Source organism: Cynoglossus semilaevis, chromosome 13, assembly GCF_000523025.1.
Source record: "Cynoglossus semilaevis isolate Cse_v1.0 chromosome 13, Cse_v1.0, whole genome shotgun sequence".
NCBI classification, from domain to species: domain Eukaryota; kingdom Metazoa; phylum Chordata; class Actinopteri; order Pleuronectiformes; family Cynoglossidae; genus Cynoglossus; species Cynoglossus semilaevis.
Window position 1 is genome coordinate 304,024 of NC_024319.1, and position 13,704 is coordinate 317,727.

Sequence of the window (13,704 nt, forward strand, 5' to 3'; positions counted from 1 at the left end):
GCAGGGTTACTGACCGTCCTGTTGTCCAGCAGAACATAATGACCAGAACACGCACCGCTGTGATTGGACCAGACGAGGCTAACGAGAAGCTGAGAGAGAGAAACATATCACAACGAGGCTGTTAAAAAAAAGAATTTTATTTTTACTTGTGTAGCTGTGGTGAGTCAGACTTCAGTCTCTGGAGACTAGGGTTCGATTCCCTTGAAGATAAAAAGTCCCACCTTGAAAAGTTAAAAACATTTAGTCCTTCACCTTAACTGATGGAGGGATAGAGCAGAGACCCCAACCATATATACCAGGCATGCCCAAAGTCCGGCTCCTGGGCCAAAACTGGCTCATGTCTAAATTTCCACCGGTCCAAATCATCTGTCATATCTTCATTTTCATGTGGGTCAATTGGATGACAAGTCAGAGATCATCAAGAGTTAGTGACCAGATGCTGCTGCTGCTGCACTCTGGGCTGCTAACTCTGCTAACTGTGCTAACTGTGCTAACTCTGCATGACAGTTGTCTTCTGTTGAACATTGATCAGATGCAGGGATAGACAGTGATGCAGTAGAACAGAAGCAGGTGAGGGGGAGGTGAAGAAATGTGATATGAAGTACAGATCTGTGGCAGAAAAGTGTGAGTGGGGGTCAACAAACAAGAAGTTGTAGAAAGATGGATGGATGGATGGATGGATGACAGTATCAAGGAGTGAGATTGATTGAATGAAGCAAATTGTAGGCCTGTCCAGTGGGGGCGTCAAGGAGGGGTGTCATGAATGAGTGGAAGAAACAAGGACATTGGAACTATGTACTGTACTGTGTACTGCACCGTGTACTGTACTGTGTACTGCACCGTGTACTGTACTGTGTACTGCACTGTGTCAGATGATGAGGTTTGTGTTTTGTGAAGGCTAACAACATGTAGACATTTACAGTGGAAAATAAGTGAATCAGTGACGTCTGTGTCTCTGTCTTATTTTCTCTCTGATTGCGCTACGGCTAATTTATGTGAACGTTTTCGTAATAACGTCAAAAAATGAAATACTGGAAATATAGTTCAGTGGATCTTAGACGGAACGAAAACAAAGTTACACAACATCTGCGCGTTGCCGCGTGCGTTGCTTTGATTTGATTTTAGTCGCAGCAAAAGAGGAGAGGCGTGACCACGTGGGTGGAATGGCGGAAGAAAAGTTATTTCCTCGAACAGCTCGTTAAATTAGCCATGTGGGATTACTTTGGCTACAGTACGACGACACCTGGTCATTTACATCACTCCTCCATTCATCTGTGGTGAAAGGAGGAAATACATCCGACATGTTTGATCACCTGCGGGACAACCACCGGACTCTGTTCGTCAAAGTAAAGGTAAATACACCTTAACTGAATTAAATCACGTCAGTATTTTCATGACACAACATTGAAATAGTAGGAAGTTAAATATTTGCGTGACGTTTGCAATTAATTGTTTCGGTTTTCATTGTTACGCGCCATTAAACGTAACTTTATACTGTTCGTACGTAAACACAGCGCTTTTCGTCGTCAGACAGTTTCAGAGTCATTGAGCAGTGACTGTAGAAGAAAAGTCCAGGAACTTCGTGGACTTTTCTTCAACAGTCTGTCTGTTGTCAAATGTCCTCAGTCACTCAACACTTAGCATTAGCTCCTTTAGCCTCCTATCAGTGAGTTAACGTTTTGCTTCCTACACTGGGATGTCCGTTTCGTTTATTACTAATCCGTGTCTGTCATTGTAAATTAAATATAAACGATTCAAAATAACGGATAACTTTAATATGTGGCCACGTAAAATTAAACAAACTTTAAACATATTTCGACAGAAAGAAGGATTTACATTAACACGCTCTATTATTTGGGTGTTAATAAATACCGTATAATATACGTACATTGTCTGGCTAATTTTCAATGTCCGCCCGCTTCCACTCAGCTTTGTTGACTTCGTATGGGTCTTTTCCATTGATTATTTTCAACTTGTCCAAGTATCTTGCCTTTGTAATTGTGTCCAGTTAACCTCTATACAACAATTTCGTCTGCTCGACCTCCGGCGATTTAATATTGTCTTTTGTTGTCTTTTGCGTCTTTTGCCGCACAACATGGCCAGCGGCGTCATGCATCATGGGTAATAACCATTATCGGAAAACCATCTATAGATGACTTAAATAATTTAAACAATTCTCCGGTGGATGAAAGATTAGTCCTTTATAAATGTATACTTGGATATACAAACATTGGTCGATATATTTAGTAGTGTACTGTTATATTTTGTGATGGTCTTCACAGACAGGCAGACCTCCTGTAGACCTCCACATCTGTTTTCTCTGACAGAAATACAGAGAACACATGCAGCAGGTTTTTGTTCTGTGGTGACTTTTCTTTCATTGCATGATGGGATTACTGGTATTTGTCTTGTACTTTCAGGTTACTTGTTACTTGTGTACTGTAAACTGTGTTCTTGTTGCTCTATATTTTTATGTTGGCATCAAAAGGTAGAAATGATGGAAACGTTGAGACCTACAGGGGGCGTTCCTGTGACTTTACACAGTCACAGTGTTGTGAAACCAACACATAAAAATGAGTGATAATCATAATATTGTGGAAAATTCTCTGACAATAATGGTACCAAGGAACTCTATAATAATCTATAATCTAGTAGGAACGGAACAAAGGTTCTTCTCCAGAGTCTGATGTTCAGACAATGGTTTAGTCCAAGTCCATAACCCTCGTATCTACAACAAGGGCCTAGGAAAAGGCTGAGTCAAAACTGGATGGTCAAAGTCCAGTCACCACTGGAACTGATTCCTTTAGATCCAGGGATTCTTATCGCTACAAAACCTGGTTGTCCTCTCATCCTCTCTCACCTGCTTTCTCCCCTCTCCTCACGTCTCCCCCTTTGTGTCTTCATCTTTTCCCCTTGTCTTCCACCTGTCCACCATCCCTGTCTCCTGTATTTCAGCCCTCACCCAACCACTTTCTTCTTCTTGTCTACTTCTCTCTGTGCTGCTGCCCTCATCAGAGTCAGGAACTCTGGAGTCTGAGGAAGACGAGGAGGGGGCTGGGGGGGGTGGGAGAAGAAATGAAGACAGGGACAGGGAGAAGACACATTACATCAGCTGACCTCCGTTAATCAATGCAACTGTGTTTGGTCATTGAAGCCATGAAATGGGGGGAGAGATTGAGAATGTGAAAGCACTGGAGGGAGAGGGGGAGTGTAGAGGGGGAGTTGTAATGGAGGGAGGGAGGGATGGAGGGGCAGTTGGCATCAGAAATGAATTGGAAATGATGTGCTGTACTTTAGTCTGTGTCCCAGCCAGTCATTATCTCTGTCCGCGCGTGTGTATGTGTGTATGTGTGTGTGTGTGTGTTCCCGTGTTCCCTTTACCCTCCTCTTTTTATCATTAGCTGCTGCAGCACAACTGCACCCATGCATTTATCTCCAGTCTGTGTGTGTGTGTGTGTGTGTGTGTGTGTGTTTACAGTCATCTTAATTGTTGTTATCATTCATGCAGCACAATAACCACCTCCACCCCCAACTTTGTCTCCCTCTGCTATTAACTCCTCACCCTCCTCCCCCCTAACAGCCACTTTCCATTTTCTCTGATATTGTTCTTTCTCAGCCTGAAGCTTCAGCAGCACCTGTTTCATCTCCTCTCTTTGTCTCCTTCTTCTTCATCTTCTTCCTTCTTCTTGTTTTACTACCTCTTCCATTTTACTGCCTCAATTTTTGTCCTCCATCGGATCGGCCCCATCCTTAACTACAACACTAACTCCAACTAACTGTAGCTAACTCTCTTCTTCTTTTGCTTTTTCACACATTTCTTCTTCTACTTCTCGCTTCTATCTCTCTGTTTCTCAGGCACCCTCTCTTCATGCGATATATATCTGCCTCCCCCCCTCGGCAGGCTGCCATGGTCGCCATACCTACTCTCTCTCTCCTACTGGTCCTGGCAGAGTGGGCAGGTCTAGTGGACACTTCCCCCCATCTTCTGCTCCGGCCAAGCCAGCGGGAGCGGGATGCAGGCACCATGATGAACTTCAACATCGCCGTCATCCACGCCGGTGCTACGGTGCAGGCAGAGGCGGCAGTTGCGGGGCCGGGGGGTAGGGTGCTGTACCCTGGCTTTGGCCGGGTGTTCGGTTCCCTGGGAGAGAGTGTTGTCACCCAGTGGGGCTCTGCTAACGTCATCTGGCTACAGGTTGGACTCATTCAGCTGCACATGCAGGAAGTAGAATTACACTCACCCTCTATTCACACTTACCCTCTATTAACACTCACCCTCTATTCACACTTACCCTCTATTAACACTCACCCTCTATTCACACTTACCCTCTATTAACACTCACCCTCTATTCACACTTACCCTCTATTAACACTCACCCTCTATTCACACTTACCCTCTATTAACACTCACCCTCTATTCACACTTACCCTCTATTAACACTCACCCTCTATTCACACTTACCCTCTATTAACACTCACCCTCTATTCACACTTACCCTCTATTAACACTCACCCTCTATTCACACTTACCCTCTATTAACACTCACCCTCTATTCACACTTACCCTCTATTAACACTCACCCTCTATTCACACTTACCCTCTATTAACACTCACCCTCTATTCACACTTACCCTCTATTAACACTCACCCTCTATTCACACTTACCCTCTATTAACACTCACCCTCTATTCACACTTACCCTCTATTAACACTCACCCTCTATTCACACTTACCCTCTATTAACACTCACCCTCTATTCACACTTACCCTCTATTAACACTCACCCTCTATTCACACTTACCCTCTATTAACACTCACCCTCTATTCACACTTACCCTCTATTAACACTCACCCTCTATTCACACTTACCCTCTATTAACACTCACCCTCTATTCACACTTACCCTCTATTAACACTCACCCTCTATTCACACTTACCCTCTATTAACACTCACCCTCTATTCACACTTACCCTCTATTAACACTCACCCTCTATTCACACTTACCCTCTATTAACACTCACCCTCTATTCACACTTACCCTCTATTAACACTCACCCTCTATTCACACTTACCCTCTATTAACACTCACCCTCTATTCACACTTACCCTCTATTAACACTCACCCTCTATTCACACTTACCCTCTATTAACACTCACCCTCTATTCACACTTACCCTCTATTAACACTCACCCTCTATTCACACTTACCCTCTATTAACACTCACCCTCTATTCACACTTACCCTCTATTAACACTCACCCTCTATTCACACTTACCCTCTATTAACACTCACCCTCTATTCACACTTACCCTCTATTAACACTCACCCTCTATTCACACTTACCCTCTATTAACACTCACCCTCTATTCACACTTACCCTCTATTAACACTCACCCTCTATTCACACTCACCCTCATTAGTGTGAATAGTGGTGTGCTGCCCAATCATCTCATCATCTGAGATGATTGGGCAGCACACCACAGCCGTAGGGTTGGCTCCGTGAACGAGCGGCCGTGTGTCTCTGCTCACTGACTCGTCACAGACGACTCACTGCTTCACTGCCAGAACAAATGTCACTTCTTTATTTCCGTCACTCCCCAGGTGAACGACAGCAGTCCCAAGACGGTGCTGTCCCAGCTGTGTGAGTTGCTGGCTGCTCGACCCCTGCAAGGTCTGGTTTATGAAGAGGAGCGACCCCCTCGCACCGCCTGGGGGCCACTGGCGCCGATGCTGGAGTTTGTCTCTGCACAAACAGGACTGCCCATTGTGGCTGTAGGAGGGGGAGCTGGGCTGGGGAGGATGCCACAGGTAGGAGGGGGGATGGGTTTGTGGGGAGGGGGAGAGGGAGAAAAAAGAAAGAGTTTGTTTTTTGTGTATGAGGGAGGCGTTTCAGATTGACACACACGTCGCTCATCCTAGATGGAGGAGGTACTGATTGTTGGCTCTTTGATACCATAGATCTCAGGGGAGAGGAGAAGGAATGGTCAGAGGTTAGAGGTCACTGATCTGCAGTGAATCTGACAAATGGCACCAACTGAGGCTGTGTCTCTGATGGGGCGGGGGGGTGTCAGTGAGCAGACGTGGGTGTGAGTATGAATGAACAACAGTGGGTGTGTTTGTGTGTGTGTGTGTGTTAGTACCAGAGGAAACCAGAGCACTGGACACTAACAGATGGTTTGTAGTATGTAGATGGAGTAGTATTTGTAGTAGTAGAGGTAGTACTTTGAAGATGTCCTTGCACCCCCCCGCGAACCCCCACCTCTTACTTAGATATGTTGGAGACCCTTGCTGTTGGATGTCAGTAGAGGATGTGCAGTGGTCCAGTGGACACTGCTGCAGCAGCAGGGACTGGACACACACACACACACACACAGTTCTACACTGACGGTCAGTTCATCCAGCCACCTAAACACACCTGTTCACCTGTCTAAAGGTGGCGCTCTTTAAAGTTCTGTTTATAAACTGTATAATTTGTAGCCAGTGACTGAAGCTCTGCAGTAGGAGACCAGAACCGCGGTACGCACCAAGAGTGGGCTGTGGCGTTAGGGTGGCTTTGTTTGTCTTCAGTCTTGGACTTCACCTTTAGACCAATCAGTGGTTTTCTTCCACACCCCAGGAGTCAGGCTCCATCTTCCTCCAGTTCAGCTCCTCTACAGCCCTTCAGTTGGAGGTCATCTTTGAGGTGTTGGAGGAGTACGACTGGACCTCCTTTTCTGTAGTCTCCACGCGTCACCATGGTTACCAGGATTTCCTGTCTGTGGTGGAAGGCCTGACAGACGGCTCCTTCATCGGCTGGGAGAAGAAGAGTGTGGTGATCCTGAATGTAACCGATGACCCTGGGGGGGCACGCACGCGCAGGCTGCTGAAGGAGAACGAGGCGCAGGTGAGACGGGGGGAAGGAGGGAGGGAGGGGGGAAGAGGGAGGAGGAAAGTGGAGGAAGTGCAGCGAGTGTCATCGGAGGCCCCCTGTTCTCACAGGTGGCTTCCCAGCTTTTTCCTTCCTTCTTCGTCCCTCCCTCACCCCCTCCACCTCTCTATCTCTCCCCTCTCTCCTCTATCCCTCTGTTCTTCTCTCTCCCCTCCCATCTGCCAAGGCATCAACGGTTCAGTAGTACCAGAAACCACAAGTCAATCTGCTCTGCTGGCCATTTGTCATGTGACAATGAGCTAAACAAGTTCAACCACTTCCTCAGGTTTGGTCACCTGGTTCAAGGTTAATGAACCAATCAAAACAAAGCTCTCTGATTCCATTTGACATCCTACCGACCAACTGTGCTGTCAAATATCCATTACATCAAAATGGAAACGTTGGTAAAAACGTGTGGCCGTGAGTGTTTGTGAAGAATGACCCACTGACAACAGGCCGCAGTGAGGATCAACATATGGCCACAACCTTTAGCCTTGGCACCCAGACCTGAAAATCCTGACCAGAATCATTGACTTTGATGCTTTGATTTGTAATTGATCGAGTGTCTCACACACACACACACACACACACACACAGGCCTTCTTCACTTCTCCATTTCCCCGTTTCCCATCTAATCCTTCAATTTCACTTTGGTCAATTTCTGTGCCTCAACCTCACCTGCCTGACCCTGCCTCACCTACCTGCCCCTCACCTACCTGCCCCTCCCCCACCTACCCCTCCCTCACCTCCCTGCCCCCCCCCCACCCAAAATGCGCCGGCTGGATAATGCCCCCCCCACCGCCATCCCCCCCCCCTCCTTCCTTCCTTCCAGCCCCCTGCAGAAACAGAACACGCTGTATTTCAGAGCTCCTAAACAAGCTTGAGTGTGAGCTACATAAAAAGGTGCAAGCTTTCCGTGGGCTTTTAGAGCTACTCTCCCGGGCAGGGTAATAAAGCACCCCCCCCCCCCCCCCCCCCCCTCCCCCCCCCCCCCCTGCCCCCCCCCTCCCTGCCCCTCCCTCCCCTGCCTGCCCCTCACCTGCCTGCCCCTGCCTCACCCCCACCCCCTCCTGCTCTGCCTACTTCAGGAGCCAATTACAGAATATAAACTGATCCAAAGCTACATGATCTACTTCTTACTCTTGTCCACTCCTCCTTGCTCCTTCTTCCTCTCCTCTTTCTTTTTGGTTTTTCCTTCTCCATCCTGAACTTCTTTCTCTTTAGACTTTTCTATCACTTTTAGTCAGAGTTAAAAGTCTCCCCCACCTCCTCTCCACCTCTTGCCCCTTCTATCTAACCCTAACCACCCGTTCACTGTGGTGCCCCAGCTCTGTCTTTCTCCCCTTATTCCTTCCACCCTCTGTGTCTCTCCATGTCTCCCCGTCCTCCCTTTATCTCACTAGCGTACATGTGTGTGTTTGTGTGTGTGTGTGTGCGTCTCCCCCCTATGCCCTGTCTTCCCCTGCCTCCCTCCTGTCCCGCAGGTACGTCTGCTGTACTGCTCTCAGGAGGAGGCGGAGCTGGTCTTCAGAGCGGCCTGGGCCGCGGGTCAGGCCGGGGCCTCACACATGTGGTTCGCTGTGGGGCCGGCTCTCTCAGGTCTGGGGATGGAGAACCTGCCCCGGGCTCTGTTTGCCGTTAGGCCTCAGGGTTGGAGGGACGAACCTCGGCGGAGAATCGCTCGTGGTGTATCTGTGCTTACACACGGTGCCGTGGCCATGAGGAAGGACTACGGAACCACGGGTGGACCTAACTTTGTCACCAACTGCATGACGGACGCCAATCAGACCCAGAGGCTACGGGACAGGATGAGGTGAGGATCAGAGAAGGCTGTAGGTTGGCTGTGGTGTAAAAACCCAGCAGCAAAAGAACCACTGCCAACCCCCACCGACACGCCCCCCCTCACATTTACACACACACAAAAAAAACACATGTAAATAAACCAGAAAACCATCAACAAGAACCAAACAAATTGCTATTCTGTGATGTGAAGCTGCGGTCAGTGGAGCTTAGCTTAGCTTAGCTTCCATGTTGTCCCGCAACAGATTTCTTTTTACATATTTACCTCAGAAGTGCTTTGGTGGCCTCCAGAGGGCGCTCACCTCACACATTGATAAACCAGTGCTGTGGATACAGTGAAAACTGAACATTAAAGTCACGTCTAAACCAACGGTCAGTGAAGAGTCAACCCTGGATGAAGCGTGGGATTGAACCAATGACCTTTCTGCTGTGAGACCACATCTTCCATCCTTCCATCACTCAAATAATCCAAATAATCCAGGGCAAAGCAGTGGGTTGGTTCTAGTTCTATATATATATATATATATATATATATATATATATAAAAATAAAACTATACTACAGTATAGTTCTTTGGTTTGAGTCCAGACGGAGCTGAAGGAACGTGGGAGGAGTTCAGTCTGGTTCTGAAGCTGGCTGTCATCCATGACAACTAGGCCACGTCAGTGAGTGTAGTGGTGAGTTGGCAGAATTACATCAGCATGTGTAGCAAGTGGAGCCTGGAGAGGTGTAGCTGTAACTCCTGAGAACCCTGGTCGTTGTCACGGTCCGGACCACGTGGAACTGATGACTGCCTTTGGGTTCATGAACCTAAAGAAAGTGGTTCTGGTTATGGGTCTGAAGCTACCCTATGTGACCCCTGACCCCCTCACTACACTCTTCTGAATTGGAACTTTTTGACTGACCAATCATTTGTCTTCTGTTTCCACCATCCAGGTATTTTAGCAACATTACACTTGGAGGTCGAGACTACTCCTTCAACAACGACGGTTACCTGGCTAACCCCTTCCTGGATGTCATTTCCTGGACCCCCGGACGTGGCTGGGAAGATGTAAGAACTCTTCTCTAAATCTTTGCTCTGTGTTTTTTACCATTTGTTAAAGTAAATGTGTTGTTTTTCTGCTGAGGTAAAACTAAAGCTGATGGAGCTCTGTGATTGTGTTACAACGTCAGGACAGAAGCAGCAGAACGAGTCGGAGCCACTGGCTGCTGAGTCCAGCAGTATTACTCCATCTGTGGGCGCTCTACTGTAGATGTACTGTACCACCACTGCTGCAGTGGGGGAGGGGCAGGTCACATGACTGATGACAGCCACGTAGGCTTAGAGCCTGAGGCTGCTGACCACTGACCCTGGTGGGCTTCTCTCTCTCTCTCTCTCTCTCTCCCTCTCTCTCTCTCTCTCTCTCCCCCTCGCTCTCTCCCTCTCTCTTCTCCATGGACATGAAGAATAAATGGGGAATAAATAAGAGGATTTCAAAATCTCTCGGCAGATTAATGGAGAGGTTCAGACGTAAACTGTAGGACTGTCCACTGATGGTGCAGTGGTGGCTTAGTGGTTAAGGAGGCGGACTTGGGTCCAGAAGGCTTTAGGTTCGAGTCCACCAGCTGTCAAGGTGCTCTAAGCATAGCACCATGCCCACTCACTGCTCACTTGGTTGTGTGCAGTGGTGCAGTGGTGCAGTGGTGTGCTATGCCACAATGAGAAGTAGTTCACTTTCCTTTCCTTCCTGATTCAAATATTTAATGCAGACTCATGTACAGATGTGTGTGTGTGCGTTTCACCCAGCAGTTGTTGGATCCTGGGAAATTTCAAGAGTAATTTCCCACACATCCTTGACTGTGTCAGTGATCACCTATTGACCACTAATCAATAGAAATGAGAAACAGTCATTGGCTGCAGCCCTGTGTCATCATCATTCATTGGTTCCTCTGTGGAACACACTCTACTACAGTAGTACGAATATACTGTAGTAGTACTTGACTGTGTGTCTCTGTGGTGCCCTCAGGTGGGATGGTGGGAGAATGGCGTCTTGCGGCTCAGATATCCAGCTTGGTCCCGTTACGGGCCCTTCCTCAAACCTCCTGATGATGCCCAGCACCTGCGCGTGGTCACACTGGAGGAACGGCCATTTGTCATCGTGGAGCTGGCTGATCCAGCATCTGGAACCTGCATCCGTGACTCGGTGCCCTGCAGACGACCACTTAATGCTAGGTGTTTTGTTTTCTTAATGATGTTTACTCACAAACTCCACTCTGCTGTTTCAGGACAGTGGTGGATCCTGAGGTTTCAGGTTTGAGTCCACCAGCTGCCAAGTTACCACTGAGGTGCACTGAGCATGGCACTCTCTCCCTGCGCCCGCCCCGCCCCCCGCACCCTTCGCTCACTTTTGGTGATGGGTTATTTGGTTGTGTGCAGTGGTGCAGTGGCAGTGACAAATAGTTTGCTTCCTTTCCTTTCCTGAAAAAAGTCTAAACCACAGACTCTCCAAAAAGAGGAAATTGAGCGGCGTTGTCGTAGATCAGATCAAGGTCTTCATGTAACGGACTGTGCAGCGCTGAGGTGCAGTGTCTCAGGTGCAGTGTCCGATGTTGAAACATGTTGAAACAGCCTGGTGCCATCAGAACATGCAGGTGGATCAAGTCAACAGACTGAGGCTGCTGTCCCTGGTCAGGTGACCCATGCCACAGTCAGGGATCAGAGAAACAGGAGCTTTGTTTAAAAGATGTGTGAAAAGATTGGTTAAACAAAGACAGAACTAGTGTCTACACAGCAGTAAATGTTTGTGTCCGACCTTCCTGTCCTAACGACGACTCATTTATTCAACCTCTTAATTGATCATCACACTCTAGTAATAATCACACGTGGTTCTGTAACCAACCTTAGTGACCCGAGCTCCGACCTGAAGAGCACTGGTTTAAGAATAATAACTTTCAGTGACCAGACTAACTAACCCAGGGAAAACCTGGATAATCATCAAAACTATTTAAAAAAAAACAGAACAGGAAGACGGAAGAACAAATTCACTTTAATGTTTTCCCTCTTTTTTCTCTCTTCCTAGTCTCAACCACGAGGGCGTGGCCCCCATGAAGCAGTGCTGTAAAGGCTTCTGTATTGACATCCTCAAGAGATTGGCCAAAATTGTTGGTTTCACCTATGACCTCTACCTAGTGACCAATGGGAAACATGGGAAGAAGATCGATGGTGTTTGGAATGGAATGATCGGAGAGGCAAGTCTCTGAAGTGTGTGTGCTTTATGTTCTGTGAGCACTTTGTAAAAACTAGGTGTGTGCTCTATAATTATTGGCCAAGTTCTAATAAGGATTTATGGCGACGTTCAGAATGGTCCAATATCATAACGAATGATAATATACAGTATCTTATATATTCTTGTAGTCTCACTGTGTTTTATTCAGGCCACTGGCCACTCCCACACAAGAGAAGTCCAAGTGAAGTGACCAAAAAACAACTGTTCTACTCAGTTTGTGGTATTTACTGACTTGCCTTGATACCAAAGGTTTTTGGATACCATTAGCAGTATTTTACCAAATACTCCTTACATACAGTATAACCATAGAAATATAAACATCAAAAGGGCGGGTTACAGCACAAACGTGCGTTTATAAAAGGAGAACGTGGCGGTGGCTAACACTGTGGGACGTTTTCCCACAGTGTTAGCGCTGGTTATTTGCAGTTGATGTTTCCAGTAAGTTGAAGCACAAAGATGGAGAAAAAGTAAGAGCTTTAATTCTCCCAACATGAAAAGTCACCTGAAACATAACCAACGATTCGACAGAGGGCGCCAGCTTCGCTAACTTTTTTATTTTGTGAAAAGGTCTGATGCTAAATATTGTAGTTCTAGATGTCCTTATATTTATATCAATAATAGATTTTCATTTGAAATGTCAACGATATCATATTTATTTTCCTTTGAAGACTCAAACAGTTTGTGCGTCCCTGGTACAAACAAATCACATGATGTATTTTCGGGCGTGTTACACTAACCTTAACTATAACAATCCTAATCTATACACTAACACTAAGGTGACTTGAATTCTAATCCTAATTCCAATTCCAATCTCAATCTGAACATTGAATCTTTGTGTGTTTCTGCATGTGTTTATGTTTTCAGTTAGCATGTTGCTCTGTGGTTTGTCACTGGTTACTGCTGCCTACAGTGAGACAACCGTCCTGAGGACAGATGTCCAATCATCATCATCATCATCGTCATCATCATCGTCATCGTCATCACATGGTCTGTTCCACTGAGCAGAGAAGAACTTGGCTACACAGATGAACTGGACAAGTTTAACCCCATCAGTCCAGCAGACTGATGCTGCTTTCTTTTCTATCTGCAGAGAAGCTTTTAAGGCATATTTACAGTCCCTCTCTGCCAGACCCCTCTTCCCCTTAACCCCCCCCCNTCTTGGCAATATTCTCAGAGCATCCAAGAAATCTGCTACCAGAAAGACACACAGGGCTAACAGAGAAATAAAACAGCAAGTGCAAACAGGCATGTGTGCGCACACACACACACACACACACACACACAGTGATGGCAATTTAAGGGCTGCCGATTGTGTAAAGAGCCGTGCTGTTTTTATCTTTGTCCCTGGAGAAATTTGCCAAGCACCAGTTGTCACCAGTTGAGTTCTAAAACTGCTCTACTGTTGAATCCTATTGGCTGACAGATTCTGTTCTGACGTGTTTCAACCAAGCAGATTTCGTTCTGTCAGACTGTTGTCAGTCCATTCTTTGATGGCTTCATCTGGAACTCTGATGATCTACCGTGGAGTGGATCTGCCGCGTCTAATGTGAATTAACATTTCACTTGTACCATCAGCTGTGTACCAGCAGCTGTGTACCAGCAGCTGTGTACCATCAGCTGTGTACCAGCAGCTGTGTACCAGCGGCTGTGTACCAGCGGCAGATACCACAGTGTTTCAGGTTTTCCTGGATGTGGCATGGGGGAGACGAGGCCCAGGAGACACATGGG

General features: G+C 46.9%; 1 protein-coding gene across 1 annotated transcript in view; it reads left to right on the forward strand.

Moving 5' to 3' along the window:
• Nucleotides 1-13,704, forward strand: part of grin2db (glutamate receptor, ionotropic, N-methyl D-aspartate 2D, b) — a 33,649-nt gene that overhangs the window by 4,106 nt on the left and 15,839 nt on the right. Inside the window, 7 exon segments of the mRNA XM_025061448.1 lie at nucleotides 3,856-4,195; nucleotides 5,605-5,811; nucleotides 6,620-6,886; nucleotides 8,395-8,723; nucleotides 9,647-9,761; nucleotides 10,717-10,922; nucleotides 11,770-11,938. Of these exon segments, the coding sequence (XP_024917216.1) occupies nucleotides 3,869-4,195; nucleotides 5,605-5,811; nucleotides 6,620-6,886; nucleotides 8,395-8,723; nucleotides 9,647-9,761; nucleotides 10,717-10,922; nucleotides 11,770-11,938 (1,620 nt within the window). The 5' untranslated portion in view covers nucleotides 3,856-3,868.